Genomic DNA, 17885 nt, shown 5'->3' on the forward strand with positions numbered 1-17885 from the left:
TCAGAGCAAAGCGTCACAGATTGTTCCAGAATACACCGTTGAACTCAGAGGAGCTTCGGTGAGCTGGGCCTGCAAAGACAAGTCATCCAAGAAGAACGTTCTGGAGGTACTTTTTACCCCAGTTACATCAGCTTCCCTTCTTACCTGCTTGATGAAGACCACTGTGGTGTTTGTGTGCAGCTGAAGACACGTCAGGGCTGCGAGTATCTGATGCAGTACGACAAGGAGAGCATCATCAGCGACTGGCTCAAAGTGATCCAGGACACCATCGGACAGCTGGTGCCAGACGGAGCACACAGACCGGTAATCCTTCGAAGCCTCGTGCCTCGTTCAGGCTCTTTGTTTCAGAGCGAACTGGCTTACAGTGAAGTCTGCTTTCAGGACCAGGAGCACCTATCAGACAGTGAAGACGATGGTTCTTCAGACAAAGAGGACAAAGACAGGAGATCGATATGTGAGTCTTTGAACTTTAACCATCTCCAACATCTGTGCAGACTCGGCCTGATGAAGGTCTGAAGCATTAAAAGCTCAGGAAAGGAGCACAGGATGGCCCTGAGCGGAAACATGTTACCAGCTGGTGTTTCTGATGTCTTTTCAAAATGACCCACAGAGTGATGGAATAAGTTTATTAATAAGAACGTTTTATTGGCAGGTATTGCACAGTGGTTGTCATAGTAACACTGAACACTTTCTTCTTCTGCTGCATCTTCAGCGAGCAGGATCCCATCAGGAGCTGACACGGAGCAGACGCGAGTTCGGTCCAAACTGCGACGCTTCCTGCAGCGAAGGCCGACTCTGCAGAGCGTCAAAGAGCGAGGATACATCAGAGGTAAAAAGGCCTCCCGATCACATGCACCGACCTTTAAATGCTACAAACTGTGAATATCATTGACTTTTCTATCAGATGCAGATGTTTACCTGCATGAACCCGCTCAGTGATCCAAAGCTAACTCGCTACAACAACAGACTCACCTGTATATTCATTTGGTGTTAGTTTAATGAGTGAAATTAGCAGCTGAGTTAACCCATTTACATCAACATGTGCACAGCGCACGGGTAAATACAAGATCCAGAGATGAACAGAAAAACATAGTAAAACAGTAATGCATCCGAATATGAGTTTATCAAGAGTGAATCACGATGTAGACGATATGAAAACTGTAAAATGATGCTAAGCCTGATGACACAGAAACATGCAGCTCGTTGATCAGACTGGAAATGTCTTCCAGACAACGTCTTTGGCTGCCACCTGGACACTCTGTGCCACCGAGAACACAGCACCATCCCCAAGTTTGTGGAGAAGTGCATCAGGACAGTGGAGCGGAGAGGTGACGGAGGCACACATGTTACCCACGCGCTACAGGAAACGCACAACAAAACATCCCAAAAGGTTAACTGTTCATCTGGACGTAACGTTTTCAGTGTGAGAAACATTCAGATGAACAATCAACCTTTTGGGATTAGGTGCCATCATGGCACCGGATACCGGTACCCATCCCTATTTGGGATTGACTTACCTGGATGATTGAGCATGCATCAAGGCACATCAAAACGTGTGTTTACAGTGGGGCAAAAAAGTATTTAGTCAGCCACCGATTGTGCAAGTTCCCCCACCTAAAATGATGACAGAGGTCAGTAATTTGCACCAGAGGTACACTTCAACTGTGAGAGACAGAATGTGAAAAAAAAATCCATGAATCCACATGGTAGGATTTGTAAAGAATTTATTGGTAAATCAGGGTGGAAAATAAGTATTTGGTCACCTCAAACAAGGAAAATCTCTGGCTCTCACAGACCTGTAACGTCTTCTGTAAGAAGCTTTTCTGTCCCCCACTCGTTACCTGTATGAATGGCACCTGTTTGAACTCATCATCTGTATAAAAGACACCTGTCCACAGCCTCAAACAGTCAGACTCCAAACTCCGCCATGGCCAAGACCAAAGAGCTTTCGAAGGACACCAGGAAAAGTATTGTAGACCTGGGGCCCGTTCTTCGTACCTCGCTAAGTAAGTTAGCTGGATTAGATTGTTGACGTTTTCGCCTGATCTTGGATCGTTCGGTTCCCCGAAGCTCATCCGGGACTTGCTGTCATAGCAACAGAGCCGTAAGCGTAAACCTGCTCGGGAGCAGGTTTACTTTATGTAACCAGGATTAGATCGCGGCCACGCAGGTATGTCTGCTTCATTCATACGAAAGCAACAACAATATTCCACCACTGTTTCACCATAAATAAATAACATCAATGTACACTGTAAAAAAAATCCGTAAAAATACAGTACAATCTACTGTATAAACGTGAAGGAATTTTCCGTATTAGTCATTTACAGGTATTTTTCTGTATTTCTCAACTACTGCAATGCATTGTGGGAAAAAGAACCTGAAAAGGAGGGAAAAGTAAGCGCAAGAGCAGCCATTAGGCTTCTTTCAGGCTTCATCTGGATTTTGGATTCTGAAGTTGGAGAAACTGCCTTCAAATTTCTGTGGTAAGTATTAAAACTCATGTTTCGTTTTATTAAAAGAATGTTTTTCAAAAGACTCCGTGTTTTTATTTAGAAAGAATTGTTAATTTATTTGTTAACTGGTTTCGGCTGTCTCCAGACAAGTCAGGAATATTTTGCTGACTCATTTTTTAAAATAATTGTTATTTAGGTTTAACATGACTTAAGCTTTATTTTAATTAATGTTAAAATAATTTTTACTGTGATACCACCAGTTTTGCCCTTCAGTGGCTGAACCAGTTTTCATAAATATTATAGTTAGCTGTCTGTGTCTCTCTGGGTATTACACAGCTGTGACTGCTAACTAGCTAATTAGCGAAAGTCAGCGATGTGGATAACTGGGAAAGTGAGAACTTCATGGTTCTAGAAATTATTCTAGGACTCTAAGTACTGTATCAATACCTGTGTTTTACAGTTGGCTCTACTGTACACTTTAAAGGGTTTCAGGCAAAGTTACACTAACCCTAGTTTAAGCCTCAGACCTTCCTGGCTGACGCTAGCAAATGCTAATGTTGGCCTCTGATTTGGGCTGCTAAAGTAAAGACTTTTAGCTAGCTGACCAGCATAGATTATTTCGGTGGTTAACAGACTGTAGTGGTAAAATTATTTAAAGTATAGTTTCACCTCAGCACATTTACAATTACAGTATGTCTATTTTGTAGCGCATAGAAATGTTTAGTTAATATTTGCAGACAGACACATTTTCCCTGTAACTGTGTTTTTACTCCAACATTTGTTGAAAATGTAATTTATGAAATGCTGAGCAGCATTTCTTGTATGTGGAATATTTTTGTCACCCCACTGTGCTAATGTGATTAAATACTAAAAATTATTACTAAAAAAATTCAATAATAAATCAATAATAACTATTTCTTGATTGAACTATAATGTAAGCGCAGTGCTGGTGTGCAGGGGCTCTATATGCCTTGTCTATATCAAGCTTTTAGCCAAATATAAGCAGAGATATTTGTATCTTTCTTAAAAATCCAGATCCTTACAGATTATTTGAGAAATGGATCAACAGCTATCACTACTTGAAGCACTTTAAGTCCTGCAGTGGAAAAATATCCCTTATTTCACCTTTGATCACACACTTTGGTTTTCCAGTGCAGAGCAATGGCCAAGAAAAGGAAAGACTTCCCCGAGTGGAAAAAAAAGATGAAGATACAAGCTGGTGATGATCCAGAGCAGCTGGTCTCAGGAAATGAAGAAAAACCCTGATCACCTTCTCTACAAACACAAGGTGAGTTTAATGTTGTGGTTGATTTAGTTTTTCAAGGTATGTATGTTACTTTAATTATAAACTGCTTTTGTTGCAACAGAATGGTGTTATGTGTATGCAACTCTACGTGAATTATAATCCTTTGTAGGGCTGTGTGATATGACCAAAGTCTCATATCCCAATATAAGACGTATCTCTCCTGATAACGATATATATCATAAAATAGTGCATTTTCTGTAAATTCTGTGATTCTCGGGCAACTCGACTTATGTGAAATGTTTTCAGTTGGGCGTCGTGTACCTGGAGTCGAGTGTTTTGACCGATGCATGAAACTATACATTTTTAGACATGAGTTTAAATGGCCGCCATTTTCTTTCTGAGTATTTATTAGACGGCGTGCTGCAAGGAAAAGCCTGTTCTAACGTTTGAGTCTAAGGATTATTTTGAGCACCTGACGACTCTTTTTTTTGCTTTTCATTCGTAAACTCTCTCGAAACTCTTTCATGTGATTCTTGTGTAGGTGGTTAAAGAGGTTTGTCGTGTTCGAGTGGTGGGGGGGACCAGTTTGTGGCATAATTTGCATAGTACAGTTTTCTGGGGCGTGTCAGACTTTTCATAACCAAACCATGTCCATGCTACAGAGGTAGCCCCTCATTTAACAATAAGGTCCTCGATTTCTTTTGACTGGTCCTTCTGGTTCTGCCTCATCCTTGCTGGCCATGCTGGTATTCTCTGTGCCTTCATCTGCGTGGTGACTGTAAGCGCCATTTATAGTTACTTGATGTTTTTATTTGAGGTCATTTGTTTGATGCATATTCTGAAATTTTATGTTTGAGAATAATGTATATCATTTCAGTTTAGTTTGAAAAGTCTCAACAGAAACTTGAGCTTTATTGTGAAAGGTTTATGTGGAAAATAAACAAGCGGACGGCGGAGCCACACGATGGTTTTATCCTCATTGTTGGTAACGAAAGTACGCGTAAAAACAGTCACTTGTCCGTCCATAGTGTGGTTATTTTAAGTATAAGAGAAGGAGAGAACTTTAAGAAATAATATAGCAACTACAGTGACCATCAAAACCATGAAAAAAATATTGCCGTAAACAGTTTATTTTGCAACACCACAAAACAAAGAATAGTGTATAATATGAAACGATAGACATTTTTATATCGTAATCTGATATATATCGTCATATCGCACAGCCCTAATCCTTTTTTTGTTTATGTTGTTTATGCTCTAGGTAAAAAAAAATATATAAAAATACAAACTTTTTAAAAATGTCTTGTTGTTTCTCTTTTTTTCCTCAGAATAAATTGCGACTAGTCTCAATGGCTGACACGGAGGAGCAACACAGCGACACGTTAACTCCGACTGCTGCAGTTCCTGTATGAACTGAGCAACTCTTAAAATCCAAGGAAAAGCTGTGTGTATTTTACTTAAAGCTCAGATGGACCTTGATGTACTAACATGCAGGCTGCATTCAGGACTTTGTCACACTGTTATATGAAGAGCGGTAACAAGACTTTGTAGTAATTTGTCTTACTATTGTCTTATTTGTTGTGATTTAGAGTCTGTGCGCACAAGCAGAGGTTTTTGTTTGTAACTGTAACCTCGTTTTCAGAGCCTTGTCTAACATTTAATGGTCATGAAATATGTCAGACTTTTTCCTCTACTTAACCAGCTTAGAGAATTTGAACACCGTGGAGAAAAAGGTGTGCATTAAGGATTTTGAACTATGATGTTTAAGTGTTGTCACTACTGAGGATTCGTGGACACAGATCCTTATTCACTATGCTGCTGTTTACAGTTTAACTTTTCATCAGAACAAGCACTTCTAATTATACTTTGCTCCTCACTGACAAAACAAGTCCCGTAAATACACTTTTATCTTTAAGTTTGGGACAGTAATCTGTCTTAATTTATTATGTGTTGTAGTTATCATATGGGGAAAAGTCCTGTGGTTATCCATCAGTCCTGTTCGAATAAACCCAAAGTTCAGGAACATCTTCTTTAGATCTGTTCAGTTGTATTCATGTGGCACCACTTAAACAGTCAACAAATTTTGACTCAAGTATGTTATATTGTAAGGTAAAGAGCCCAAAGAGTTAATCTCAGACAAATGTTCACACAAATGTGAATTGCATTCACTTCATTAATGAAGTGAATGCAAGTTTGGCTATAACTGACTACATGTGTATACTGTATCATAAGTGGACAGAGATGGATGTAAACCACACCTTAACCATTTGGCTGAGGCAAAACTACCACAAGGCAGTGATTCTAACTAAAAGGTACTCTGGATATTATTAAATGTGAACATGTCGTTAAATATGACATTTTTTGTTTGTCAGGTGTCCTGTTTGAAGAAAACACTTGGTAGCCACTTGAATGAATGTAAATAAACACATTTACATGAGGGCAACCTGATTTCAAGGAAATAAAAATGCTCAAATTTGAAAGCTTGTGAGTTATTTTGTTTATGTATCAGCTGTTTAGTAGTTTTATGACAAGATGGATGCTGTCATGATATTTAAGTATAGTGTTTGAGTTAAGGAGAATAAAAGAATATTTAACATTAATTGTACCAATGTTGTTGTGTACGAAGCACAAATTAATTTAAGTTTTAATTTATGAATTTTTGAGTACATGGTGTACTAGGTTGTAATTGCATAGAAATGTACGTTTAAGGATATAAAGAACTATATTTAATGAGTTACAGTGAAAAGAAGTGCTTGGAAATAGTAATATAAACAGAAATTTCAATTTTTCTATTAACGGAAAATATCAGTTAATGATACAGAAAATATACTGTGAATAAACGGAATTTTCTGTTTTATAGCTGAAGGAAATGTCCGTAAATAGTACAGAGAGTATACTGTAAATCTACAGAATTTTCCGTTTTATCATTTACAGGAAGGTCCGTCAAACCTCCGTAAAAAAACAGAAAATGTACTGGCAGAAAATTACCAGGACATTCTCTGTTTTTCTACGGAATATTTTTTTACAGTGTAACTAAAGATAATGCAGCACCTGATTCTTTTATTGATTTCACACAGATACATACAGGTCATTTCCTAAAAAAAGGGAAATGTACTATTAATCATTCTATTCCATGTATTTGATTATTTCAGATGTAATTCATATTTCAGAGTAGTAATAGTAAATTACTTTGTGTAATCAAGATGAGAGACCACGGCTATAAAAGCGAAGGTGGATTTGGGAAGTCTGTCGCAGCCATGTCCTGTCCGTTTACGCGAGCCACCCATTGCGGAAGGTGCAAGATTGATAAGGAGAGTTTTCAGAATCCAGCGTATATTGCGGGATAGACAGGATCCTTTAGCTCAGCGCGACAGTGTGCTCATAGAGAGATATCGATTTTCCCGTGAGGGTATTATTCACTTAACCAACTTGTTGACGAGGGGGTGCAGGACCACCACCTGTCTTTGTTTGCTCTGCCCTTTTCTTGGTTGCTGTTATAAACAAACAGATTATTTCAGGGTCTCTTTCCAAGAGACTAAAAGCAACATAAGTGATAAATATTACCATTCTGTAGAATATTCTTATATTTCACTTTTACTTGTTCCCATGTTCTAGTGGGTCCTGTTGTGGCTCTAATGTGAAAGAGGATATAATGTAATATAATATAATATAATGTAATATAATATTGGATAATATAATGTAATATAATATAATAGATTTACCCTACCGCCTACTGGTGTTGGCCAGAGGGGCCGATGGCGCGATATGGCAGCCTCGCTTCTGTCAGTCTGCCCCAGGGCAGCTGTGGCTACAACCGTAGCTGCCTCCACCAGTGTCTGAATGCGAGAGTGACTGAATAATAATAATAATGGAGTGGATTTATATAGCGCTTTTCAAGGCACCCAAAGCGCTTTACAATGCCACTATTCATTCACTCTCACATTCACACACTGGTGGAGGCATTGTGGCATTGTAAAGCGCTATATAAATCCACTCCATTATTATTGTTATTATTAAATCACTTACGAGTTTAATTTGTCAGCAACTTTCTGCCAGCCCTCTCTCCTTGCTTTTGCAGCCTTTGCAGTGTTCCCTTGCGTTCTGATGAAACTCCTGAAATCCCTCACTCAAGAGTTCTTCCTCTGCTGCCGAAAAATACCGAGCGCGCTCCTTCGACATTTTCGCCGACCAATCAGAGGGTTGCCGATCAATGTTTCTACTATCGATGCGTAGCCCCTGTTAAGCCACCCAGTGATCTCACATTACTTCATCCAGCTGTACTAATCGTCAACAACAGGTGTGTTCGGAGAACCGGATTAGCGAGCTCAAAGTGTGTGTGTGTGTGTGTGTGTGTGTGTTAAGGCTCACATCGTGTTGTGATTTAATGGTTGAAGGTGGGTAAATTTCGCTCATTAGCTTGGATTTGTAGTCGTACTGAATCTAACATGATGTTGCAGCCATACAGCACTGAAACAGGGATTTATGGTGAAGTGTTGTGCAACAGAATTCAGATGTTGTTTTTGTCTAAGGTGGAAATGAAACAATTCTTAAAGGTGTAACCCAGCGACTGATGAACTGGACAGAGGTGTTTGTCTACTAACTGGCTTCACTCGCTGTGTTCAGGTCTGGACGTGGACGGGATCTACAGAGTGAGCGGAAACCTAGCCGTGATCCAGAAACTACGACACAAAGCCGACCACGGTAATGCGTCGCTGACTCAGTTCATGTTCGGTAACGGTCACGTGATTTCTCCCTGGATTCAAACGGTCTGATGGATCGTTCAGACTTGCGGCGGCAACACGAAGCTGTTCGCGTCTAACAGATGGATCTGAACCCAAAGTCTGTTTGATCTAAAGTTTGGTTTCAGAAGACTGAAGCTGTCCTCTGTTTCTGCAGAGGAGCACTTGGACCTGGAGGACGGACAGTGGGAGGAGATTCACGTGATCACCGGCGCTCTCAAGCTTTTCCTGCGGGAGCTTCCAGAGCCGCTGTTTCCCTTCAGCGTCTTCGAAAAGTTCATCGCCGCCATCCGTCAGTACACACGCTGTTTGACACATACATGTTAATACACAGCAAAGGAAATGTCACACACTGTACCAGACCTGCAGTAGCCCTGGTCTACTCGTGTTTTTATCTTATGTCTTTAACCCAGCTCTTACCTGAAGGAGGGTAAAGCTGGGCATACACTTTTTTTTTCAGTCGCGTTATTCAGCTCCTGCTCAAACTGCACGATTGACTCGCAGGGGTGAGAAGTTCGTAGGTCACGATGCAGGTCTCACACTATACGGCCCGATGCTCTGATGCGACCTGAGTGCTCACACTGTGCGTCCATAACATGAAGCTTATAACACAAAATCTGTCGCTCGCTCTGTCTTTCACTCACACAGACTCACATCGATCATCGAACATCAAACATCAGGCAGCTGTGATTGAGCAACAATGTAAATCCAACTGTTTTCACTCTTTCTAGACTCATTGGAACAGCGCATACATTTGCACACACACAGTTCCTCAGTGAAGCAGGAAAACCTGGGACATTACTTGCAGATCTCCATCTCTACATGCATCCTGACAATCCTGCAGTTTTTACATTATGATTTTACTCTAACGACACCACAAGCGTAGCCGGACGTACAGCAGGCTGGAAAAAGGGCCACTTTAACATCATCTGAACACAAGTCAAAGTTAAGAACCGACACAACTTACAGCACTGCGCATCACATCATCATCATCATCATCATCATCATCGCCAAGATCACTTTTCTAGATATGACCCAAGGATCTCACCACTCCAGGTCTGCTAAATAAAAAGATCCTCTGTAGTTAAAGCAATCGCAATAACTCTTTTTAGGGTTAAACAAAATATCACACTGGGCTCCATAACAGCACAAACTCTAAGTAATGATTAAGAACATCACCCACACAGTCATTTAACATGACATCAGGACACAAACAGAAGAGAACTGGAGACAATGTTCTGACTCCAGTTAGTAAACTTTTCTTACTCTTACAGCTCGTTGTGCTGAAGCTCATATTCCTTTGAATGAAGCAGACAGCATTCTTAGATTATCATTAACAATTTTCTCATGTTCACTTACGTTTTTGTGCAAACTCTTGGCTTTCCAGCACTAATAACATTAGCCTGCATTAAATATTTGCAAACTCGAACAGCTGAACACATCTGGAGATTTAATACATCACTGCTTAAAGATGAAGACTTTATTAAATATTTTTTAAAAGAGTGGACTCTATATTTAGACTATAATGACACTCCCGGAACATCAGCTCGTGTGGGACTAATAAAGGTTATCTTATCTTATCTTATGATGTGTTACTTTTTCTCCAAAACTCACAATCCGATCTCTCTGGGGTCATTGCATTGATAAACTCTTTTGCAAGAATATCAGATTACTCAATTTACTGGTCAAAATCTACAGTCCTTCCGATGAATTGCTCCTTCCATAATTCTTCTGCACGACTACATCTGATAAGTTGTAAATGTGCAGAGGTTGACCGAGCAGTCGACTCTTCCAGTCAGGTCTCCTGGTGTCACGGTGACCACAGAGAAACACAAAGTAACGAGATCGCAATAATCCCAGCACACGTTTGTGATGAGCGATACACCGAAAAGTGCCGTCATGCCTCTAAACTGTTGTAGTACAGAACCTTAGCTGTGTGTGTGTTTGCAGAAGTCCCAGACTACAGCCTGAGGGTGTCCTACATGAAGGATCTGGTGCAGACTCTTCCTCTACCGAACCACAACACCATGGAGCTGCTGTTCAGACACCTGCGAAAGTGAGTTTGCTCCGAGGCTTTATGAACCAGTGCAGACAGACAGCGGAGTGAGCAGTGCCCAAAACACTGCTAACTCGGCCAGCCTGCTCTCTGCCAGATAACCCCTAACAGTCCCAGTTACACACTGGGTAAGGGTGTAGAATGCACTGGATCATGGCAATGGTGAAATAGATCTGTAACTCCCAAATAATCAGTCAGCTAAAATAAAATTAGTCTGCAAGTAAAAACGAAGCGGCAGAGCATGAAGGTGATTAGGTCTGCTTTGGAAACAACGTGTATCTGTCTGTGCCTCTCCAGGGTGATCGAACACAAGGACTCTAACAGGATGTCGGTTCAGAGTATCGCCATCGTGTTCGGACCCACACTGCTTCGCCCCGAGACTGAGTCGGCAAATATGACGATTCATATGGTGTTCCAGAGCCAGATTGTGGAGCTCTTGCTCAACGAGTTCCCGACTGTTTTCTCAGAGAGCTAAAAGGAAACTCCTGGAATTTACTCTGCGTCCTGCGAGAACCCTCAGAGGACGCGAGTCTTCCAACACCCTCGAGGACATTGGACCTACACACCCCCTCCTCTCTGACCCAGGAGCCAAATGTGGGAATCTGAGAGGACCACCTGATACCGAGGGTTGGCTCTGAAACCTCTTCACTCCTCTTTAAAAGGAGCAGACCCAACCTGACGTTTTATTGGCACCTTAAAACCATCAAACATGTGACAACGACATCTTTTGCCAGACTTGTAGCTCTCTGGACCGAAACACAGGAACTGATCCTGGGTAAACCTCCAGGACAGGTTTGAAACCAGCATGTTTGTTTCTCCTTCAAGACAAAATACCAAAGTGGTGAATGTCCTGTTAAACCTCTGAATGCCTCACAGTAAACCAGACTGGTTCAGGACCCTTTGAGAAACTCGTGGAACTCTGAACTCATCTTCTGTTGCCTTTTTGTTTTGTTTTTTCACTCTGTGGATGTTAAACTTTGACCCGGGACCTGCTGGCTGTGTTGCCTAGACCCAAAAACCCTTTTTATAAATTTCATATATATAAAATGTAAATGCTGAGTATATCATGTCGGCATCTCAGCATCACGCCTTAAATGAACACAGCAGAACAAACAGTATCCTGATTGAATGGCACCGTCTCAGGATCCTGTGCTTCTTCACTGTACAGACACGATCCTTCGAAGTATTTTTAAATTTTCAGACCCTCCTCTGCAGATGACTGGAAATTTACCTTCAAGCTATGACTTGGTGTGACTTTCTGGTTCACAGAAAGTCACACCAACCCAAAGAGGGTGTACAGAGTCTCCCTGGCAGACTGTGGAGAGCAGCTGCACATGTGATCCTGAGAATCTCCATCCACCTGTTCAGGTATATCTACCAGAGCAGCCACCACTGCGCTGCATTCACTGATGCTGGGAAACAGATTCACACGGCAAAATAATTTTCTACATCAGTGTTGATACCATGAGTATGTTTAAGTTAAATAAAACATGCAACGTATTAAACACTGGATCAAACTCTAGACTTTATGATGTGATGATCATAAATATGGAGCTTCATCAGCAGATGGAACATTATAGAAAACGCATGTGAAATGCTCGACTCCGAACGAGAGGCAGAAGCTTTATCGACTGTTAAACTGTAGATCTGAGTGAAGGGAGGCTCCACTGAACACAGAACAAAGGATTTAAAACTACATGACGGCCAGGGGTGGATTTTACAGGACAGTTCTTACTGTTGTAAATAGTTATGTATGTTTTTATAGCAGTGAGTTTCTATGCACTACAGATGCAGAACTAAGTTACTTTGTTAGGGAAGATATTCCTTTCATATTCCTTTCTGTACAAGAGGGCATTTTCCTGACTTTAGTTTGAAATAAACTGTCGTGTATGACGGTGTCCTGCTGGGTCTGCTTCTCTTCAACACACCCAGAAATCAAACACATCAAACTCTTTATTTAACACAAATTCACCAAAGGACTAAAACCACAACCCCAGACAGAAATATAACCTGCAAAGATGGCTGCTAAAGCCTCGACAAGCCAAAGTGTGAATCATCAAAGGTCAACAAAGAGCTGAAGCTTTGGTGGGAGGACTCACAGATGTGCTGCTCCACGCTTGGTTACTGGCGTTCCTGGCATCATAACAAAAATGACCAATCACAGTGCAAGCTAGCAAAGCTTCCATCAGCAAGTTGCATTAGCCCAGCTAGCTGCCTGTTAGTAACTTTGTTCGCATTGTGTTGTCCGTAGTCAGTAGCCGCTGTCCCAGTTTATTTGCATAATGTGATTTCATTGGCTAACAGCCGCTGAATAAACACGAATAAAAGACAAGAGCAGTTAGAAATCTCAGGTTTTCAGATCCTTTGTTGTGAAACTGTGTGTCATACATGATGTATCGCCTCTTTGTGTTATTTGGGAGATGTGATCATGGTAAACTGTTACCATGGTACCAGCTGCTCGTCGGACGATGCTCATCTTCTGCGGTTTCAGCTGAGACGGTGATGTGGATTGTCGAGCTGCATTGGACCTGAGGGTGTAAAATAAGACTCGTCAGAAGCTTTCACATCATGATCAGCAGCTGCTTCATTCTTGTGCTTCAGAAATATGTGAACAGGTTCTTCTTCTTCTCTGAGCGCTTACAAAAACGACACAAAACACCTGAGCTGTGAATCCTGATCAGTCTGCAGCAGATTTTACTTTTCAGGAAAATATTCACTAAAAAACTCTTGAGTACAAATGTTTGTTCATGTTAGTGCATCAACAACAAAGGTGGATATCAAATCTTTGACCTGTTTTACTTCATAGGAACAATTTAAGGAAGGAGTCATCTCATTCAGATCTCAGTCTTCGTTAAGAAGGCATCAGCTTAAAGTGCTGACCCGATAACATCCCACCCAGGATATAAAAGACTTCCTGCTTCCTGCAGTGGAAAACTCTCTGAAAACAAAGAAACTTTCAGATTTAAATTATCAGATTAAATCAGGCCAGGAAGAGCTGAGCTGCTCCTGTGCTGTGGGTTCACCTGTGTTGTTGCTCATGCATTCCAGACTCTCAACTAGGTCGTGCCTCCCCACCTTCTCCAGCACAGACTTGTCCACCTGCAGAGCATCAGAGCTGTTACTGTCCACCTCTGCTCAGGACAGCGTTAGGACGACTCTAGTTAGTAAAAAGGTTCTTTGTGCCAACATCAGTCAGTGTGCTGAATAACGAGATGCTGGGATGTGTATTGTTGCGCTGAAGTTTTGTATATGTACATATGTACATACATGTGTAAATATGGGTTGATATGAAGTGACTCGATTGATCCGTTGATGAACTGGAAACAAATTTCCATCGATATGGAAAATAAAGTTATTCTATGCTATCGTTCTGATCCAGGTGCAGTGGATTTATCTGGGCTGCAGGGGGCGCCAAACTTCACACACAATAAAAGATTCTTAATGAAATATTTCAGGTGTGATGTTAACTGTGATTAATGGAATACTTCATCAGCTCCTTCCTCATAACATACTGCCTGAAATGAAAACTGCACCACCACAAAAACCAGAGACGAGAGAAGCTGCAGAATAAGCAAACACCAGCATTTCTCTTCCTGTTCACGGCACTGAGCTCGACCTGCAACGCGAACACCTTCATCTTGTCTAATGTGATCGCCTTTAACATTCTTAGTTCGTAACTTCTTACAATGAATTGTGCCACAAGGCTCAGTTGACTGCATGTTTCATTTCTTTACGATTGTGTGCTACATATACACTATATATGACATATAAAATACATAAACCTATGAGATGTTGTATAGAAATATTACCTTATCAGCTAATATTACTGAAGTAGAAAGTGTGGAAACAGTGGAGGCTTCGTTATGGCTTCCTGTTTGGTTTATAAGTCACTGTGTGATCACGGTGATCCTGATCCTGTCCAGATTCGTCCGGATCACAATCATCATGTCTTTCTCTTATTTATTTTTTTAAATATTTCTCCTGTTTAATATTTATATTTTATTCCAGCACAGATGGTGTGGCGCGCTATTCTGTTCTGTTTTGTACAGGCGGATCCCAGCCCTGCAGTTCCGCCAGCGGCCACAGGCGGCAGCAGCGAGCTGACATCGCTCAGAGAAGAGGAGAAGAAGACACGAGCGGCGCGTCGTCATGGAAACGGTTTGTTTTCGATCAGAGACGAGAGAGTTCACGGAGGGAGTGAGAGCGCCTGAGTTTAAGTGAACACAGAGAGGATTCAGGCTGTTACAGGTGAGCACTGACGACAGACTCGAGCTGCGTTCAGGACCCGGTCGTGTTTTCAACTTCCGCTGGATCAAAGCTGCTTTAGTTAGCAGCTGTGAGGTCACGTGACCAATAACCGTGTACACTATTAGATCGGTGTAGCTGATGTGATGCCACGTTGTGATGTCACCGCTGTTTGCACCGTGGTGTGAGCTGCAGCAGAGGGAGGAGGGCTTTATGTGACCTATCTGCTTTCTTATTAGAATTCCATCAGAAGTGATCTTAGGCTCACTTTTATTTTTCTGCATTTCTGATGATCTCAGTACTTAAACAGGAAGTTCAGTCCGTGACTTACAGGAAGTCAAGAAGCTGTGAGACATCATCAGGAGATGGCAATGTCACAGTGTGACATCATCGACTTCTCTGCATTGGAGAGAGAGCTGCAGGTGGCAGTCGAGTCTGAGCGGCGACATCAGCGTGAGAACGACGCCAAGCTGAGAGCCGTCTGCCAGAGAGCGTCCTACGACCAGTTCAGGTAGGCGGCTCCTGGAGAGGCCTGGACCTCTTTCAAAGCATTTCCAGGGTCTTTGGATGAGTTCCAGGAGATTTTGAGCTTTGGTTGGCGAGGCCTGCTGAGTCCAGCAGGGCCCTGGTCAGTGATGCTTTAAAGGTTTTTCTCACAGCTGGGTGTGGTTTATATGCCCCTCAGAGACCTGGTCCTGGCCTGCCACATGAAGCCTCTGGAGAAGAAAGATAAAGACGGCGCACTGCGGAAACAGCCCTGGAACCCCGTCGCCCCGAGCAACAAGTGATGTCCACTCACCTGGACCAGCGTGGACTGACACGCTGTAGCCCACAGAGTCTTTTATAGTCCTGCTGTGATGTCAGAACATGTGACACATGATGAAAGCTGTAAACAGGAAAAGAGATCAGATGTAACAATTCATCATTTCTAATAAACCTGAAGAACGTGAACCATTCTCCCAGCATCACTGACTCCTACACCTGTCCACTCACCTGTGAGCTGTGGACGTCTTTCACTGTACTGACCCAACAGCCCGGTGGCGCCTGTGTCCGGCAGCCTCGCCTCTGTCAGTGCGCCCCAGGGTGGCTGTGGCTACAATGTAGCTGCCATCACCAGTGTGTGGATGTGTGGATGAATGGGTGGATGACTGGTTGTGTAAAGCGCTTTGGGGTCCTTAGGACTAGTAAAGCACTATAGAAATACAGGCCATTTATCATTTACTGACCCAACACTGAGGTCAGAGGTCATCAGGTAGTCGTGCAGGTAGCCCCACCCTGAGAGCGTAACAGTAGCAGATCAGGTGTGGACAGGTGTGCAGTTCTGTGTTTCTTCTGTCCTCACTCCTCTGATTTCAGATTCTCACACTGAGCAGCAGGGGGCGCTCCAGACCCACCGCTCAGCTTCATCTCTGGATGAAGGCTGAGCACTAACAAGCGTGACAGAGCGAAACCGCTCACATGTGACCAACTGTGAAAGACACTGAGATGAGTTTTTATTACAGGAAGTGAAAAATGAAAAGTAAGTCACTATAAATACAACAGACTCTGTGATATCAGCTCATGTTCTGTCTGTGAAGGCTCTCAGTCATCCAGGTCGCGGTGATCTAAGGCAGCGGTCCCCAACCCCCAGGCCTCGGACCGGTACCGGTCCGTGAGTCGTTTGGTACCGGGCCGCGAGAGTTGAAGCTCAGATGTGAAATGTATAGTTTTCAGGGGTTTTATCGGTTTTCAGCGTTATTTTGTTATCGTTTTTATCGTTATACTCGTTTGTCCTGGGTCTTTTCACGTGTGTTATGAATAAATTTTCTTTCTTTTTTTTGTGCGGGTACCAGTTTTATTTTGTGGTATTTATCCACGACACCTTAAAGGCCGGTCCATGAAAATATTGTCGGGCATAAACCGGTCCGTGGCGCAAAAAAGGTTGGAGACCGCTGATCTAAGGAGCTTGGAAGAAACGCGACTGGACATCTTTAAGCTTGTGCAGACATTTCTTCACAATCAGGACACTTTGATAATTCCAAAGGAAATTATGTATCCGACAAGCTTCTTCAGTACCAAAAGCAAATGATCAACAGTGGGTCATGACTCACTGACCTCAGTAGAGGTCAGTAGAAGATGTGAGTGGGTGTTAAGGTGTCTGTGAAGGGTCTCAAACTGGATTATAGATGGCAGACATTTGGTGTCCAAAGATGGTCGCTCACAGTAGACATTAGGGATGACCGATACCACTTTTTTGGAAACGAGTACGAGTACTTCAGAAAATGTGGTATCGAGGCCAATACCAGATACCGGCATTGGTATCGGTGCATCCCTACACAGCAAAATCTCCAGTGTTAAATTAACACTGGAGAGTGTCTATATGGGTCCACACCTCTGAGTGTTAAATACAACACTGTTGAGTGTTAAATTAACACTTTTGACAGTGTTATATGTTTAAAAGCAACTTAGTCAGTTTTGAAGATTAACAATGGCTAACACTGAGCAGTGCTGATTTTCTAACACTGGAAAATAACTCAAAATGTTAGAAATATTCCAGTGTTAATTTAACACTGGAGATTTTGCTGTGTAGTAGACATCAGTGTTGGTCAAGTTACTTGAAAAAAGTAATCAGTAACTAATTACTGATTACTTCCCCAAAAAAGTAATCCCGTTACTTTACTGATTACTTATTTTCAAAAGTAATTAATTACTTAGTTACTTAGTTACTTTTAAAAACAGGATTTACAACCTGAAGAGGTGATAAAGCGATAGATCTTTCAGCCCAATTCTACTTTTTCTGCATAATCCATCATACAAAATGTAATCAAATGGAAAAGTCTCTTTTTAAAACTTGTTTTATTAGTTTTAATCTTTTAACTTTATGCATCAAGCAAAAATTTAATTATCTGCAACATTCTCTGACTGGAAGAAATTAGTTTAACATTTAAACCTATTTTCTGCACATTCCAGCACATAAAATAAAATATTTTTTGTGTTTACACTCAGTCTTTCAAATAGATGCAAGTAAAACACAGCAGAAAATAAATAAAGTCAAAGACTCAGCGGTCCTGTTGCTCTATTTTCACCTGTAAAGCAGGAGTGGGGTAGGCGGAGGTTTACCCTGGTGCAGGTGTGCAGCGGTCAGTGGAAGAATCCGCGAGTTTCTC

General features: G+C 41.9%; 2 protein-coding genes across 5 annotated transcripts in view; both read left to right on the plus strand.

Annotated features, from left to right (window-relative positions):
* The window catches only part of LOC101479073 (rho GTPase-activating protein 27), a 42903-nt gene extending 30511 nt beyond the window's left edge, over nucleotides 1-12392 (plus strand). For all 3 annotated transcript variants that reach the window (XM_014410335.3, XM_014410336.3, XM_076883520.1), the window contains 9 exons: nucleotides 5-106; nucleotides 181-303; nucleotides 382-454; nucleotides 713-829; nucleotides 1230-1328; nucleotides 8323-8400; nucleotides 8596-8730; nucleotides 10389-10494; nucleotides 10792-12392. In XM_014410335.3, the coding sequence (XP_014265821.3) occupies nucleotides 5-106; nucleotides 181-303; nucleotides 382-454; nucleotides 713-829; nucleotides 1230-1328; nucleotides 8323-8400; nucleotides 8596-8730; nucleotides 10389-10494; nucleotides 10792-10969 (1011 nt within the window). In that variant the 3' untranslated portion in view covers nucleotides 10970-12392. The remainder of the gene's footprint in view (nucleotides 1-4; nucleotides 107-180; nucleotides 304-381; nucleotides 455-712; nucleotides 830-1229; nucleotides 1329-8322; nucleotides 8401-8595; nucleotides 8731-10388; nucleotides 10495-10791) is intronic.
* Nucleotides 12393-14595: 2203 nt separating this feature from the next.
* Nucleotides 14596-15690, plus strand: dnaaf19 (dynein axonemal assembly factor 19). Of its 2 annotated transcripts, none has more exons than XM_004556541.5 (3): nucleotides 14596-14742; nucleotides 15039-15250; nucleotides 15425-15690. In XM_004556541.5, the coding sequence occupies exons 2-3, from the start codon at nucleotides 15105-15107 to the stop codon at nucleotides 15525-15527; spliced, it is 249 nt and encodes an 82-aa protein (XP_004556598.3). In that variant the 5' UTR covers nucleotides 14596-14742; nucleotides 15039-15104; the 3' UTR covers nucleotides 15528-15690. The 2 variants fall into 2 exon arrangements, with proteins under 2 accessions (XP_004556598.3, XP_004556599.3); XM_004556542.5 differs by having other exon boundaries at nucleotides 14602-14742; nucleotides 15050-15250.
* The last annotated feature ends 2195 nt before the right edge of the window (nucleotides 15691-17885 follow it).

Source organism: Maylandia zebra, linkage group LG4, assembly GCF_041146795.1.
Source record: "Maylandia zebra isolate NMK-2024a linkage group LG4, Mzebra_GT3a, whole genome shotgun sequence".
NCBI classification, from domain to species: domain Eukaryota; kingdom Metazoa; phylum Chordata; class Actinopteri; order Cichliformes; family Cichlidae; genus Maylandia; species Maylandia zebra.

What these genes read in the sequence shown, in the direction of transcription:
- dnaaf19 (XM_004556541.5), top strand. Translation starts at nt 15,105, where the DNA reads ATGGCAATGTCACAGTGTGACATCATCGACTTCTCTGCATTGGAGAGA. An exon ending in GCGTCCTACGACCAGTTCAG is followed by an intron (nt 15,251 to 15,424) that starts GTAGGCGGCTCC and finishes TATGCCCCTCAG; the next exon opens with AGACCTGGTCCTGGCCTGCC.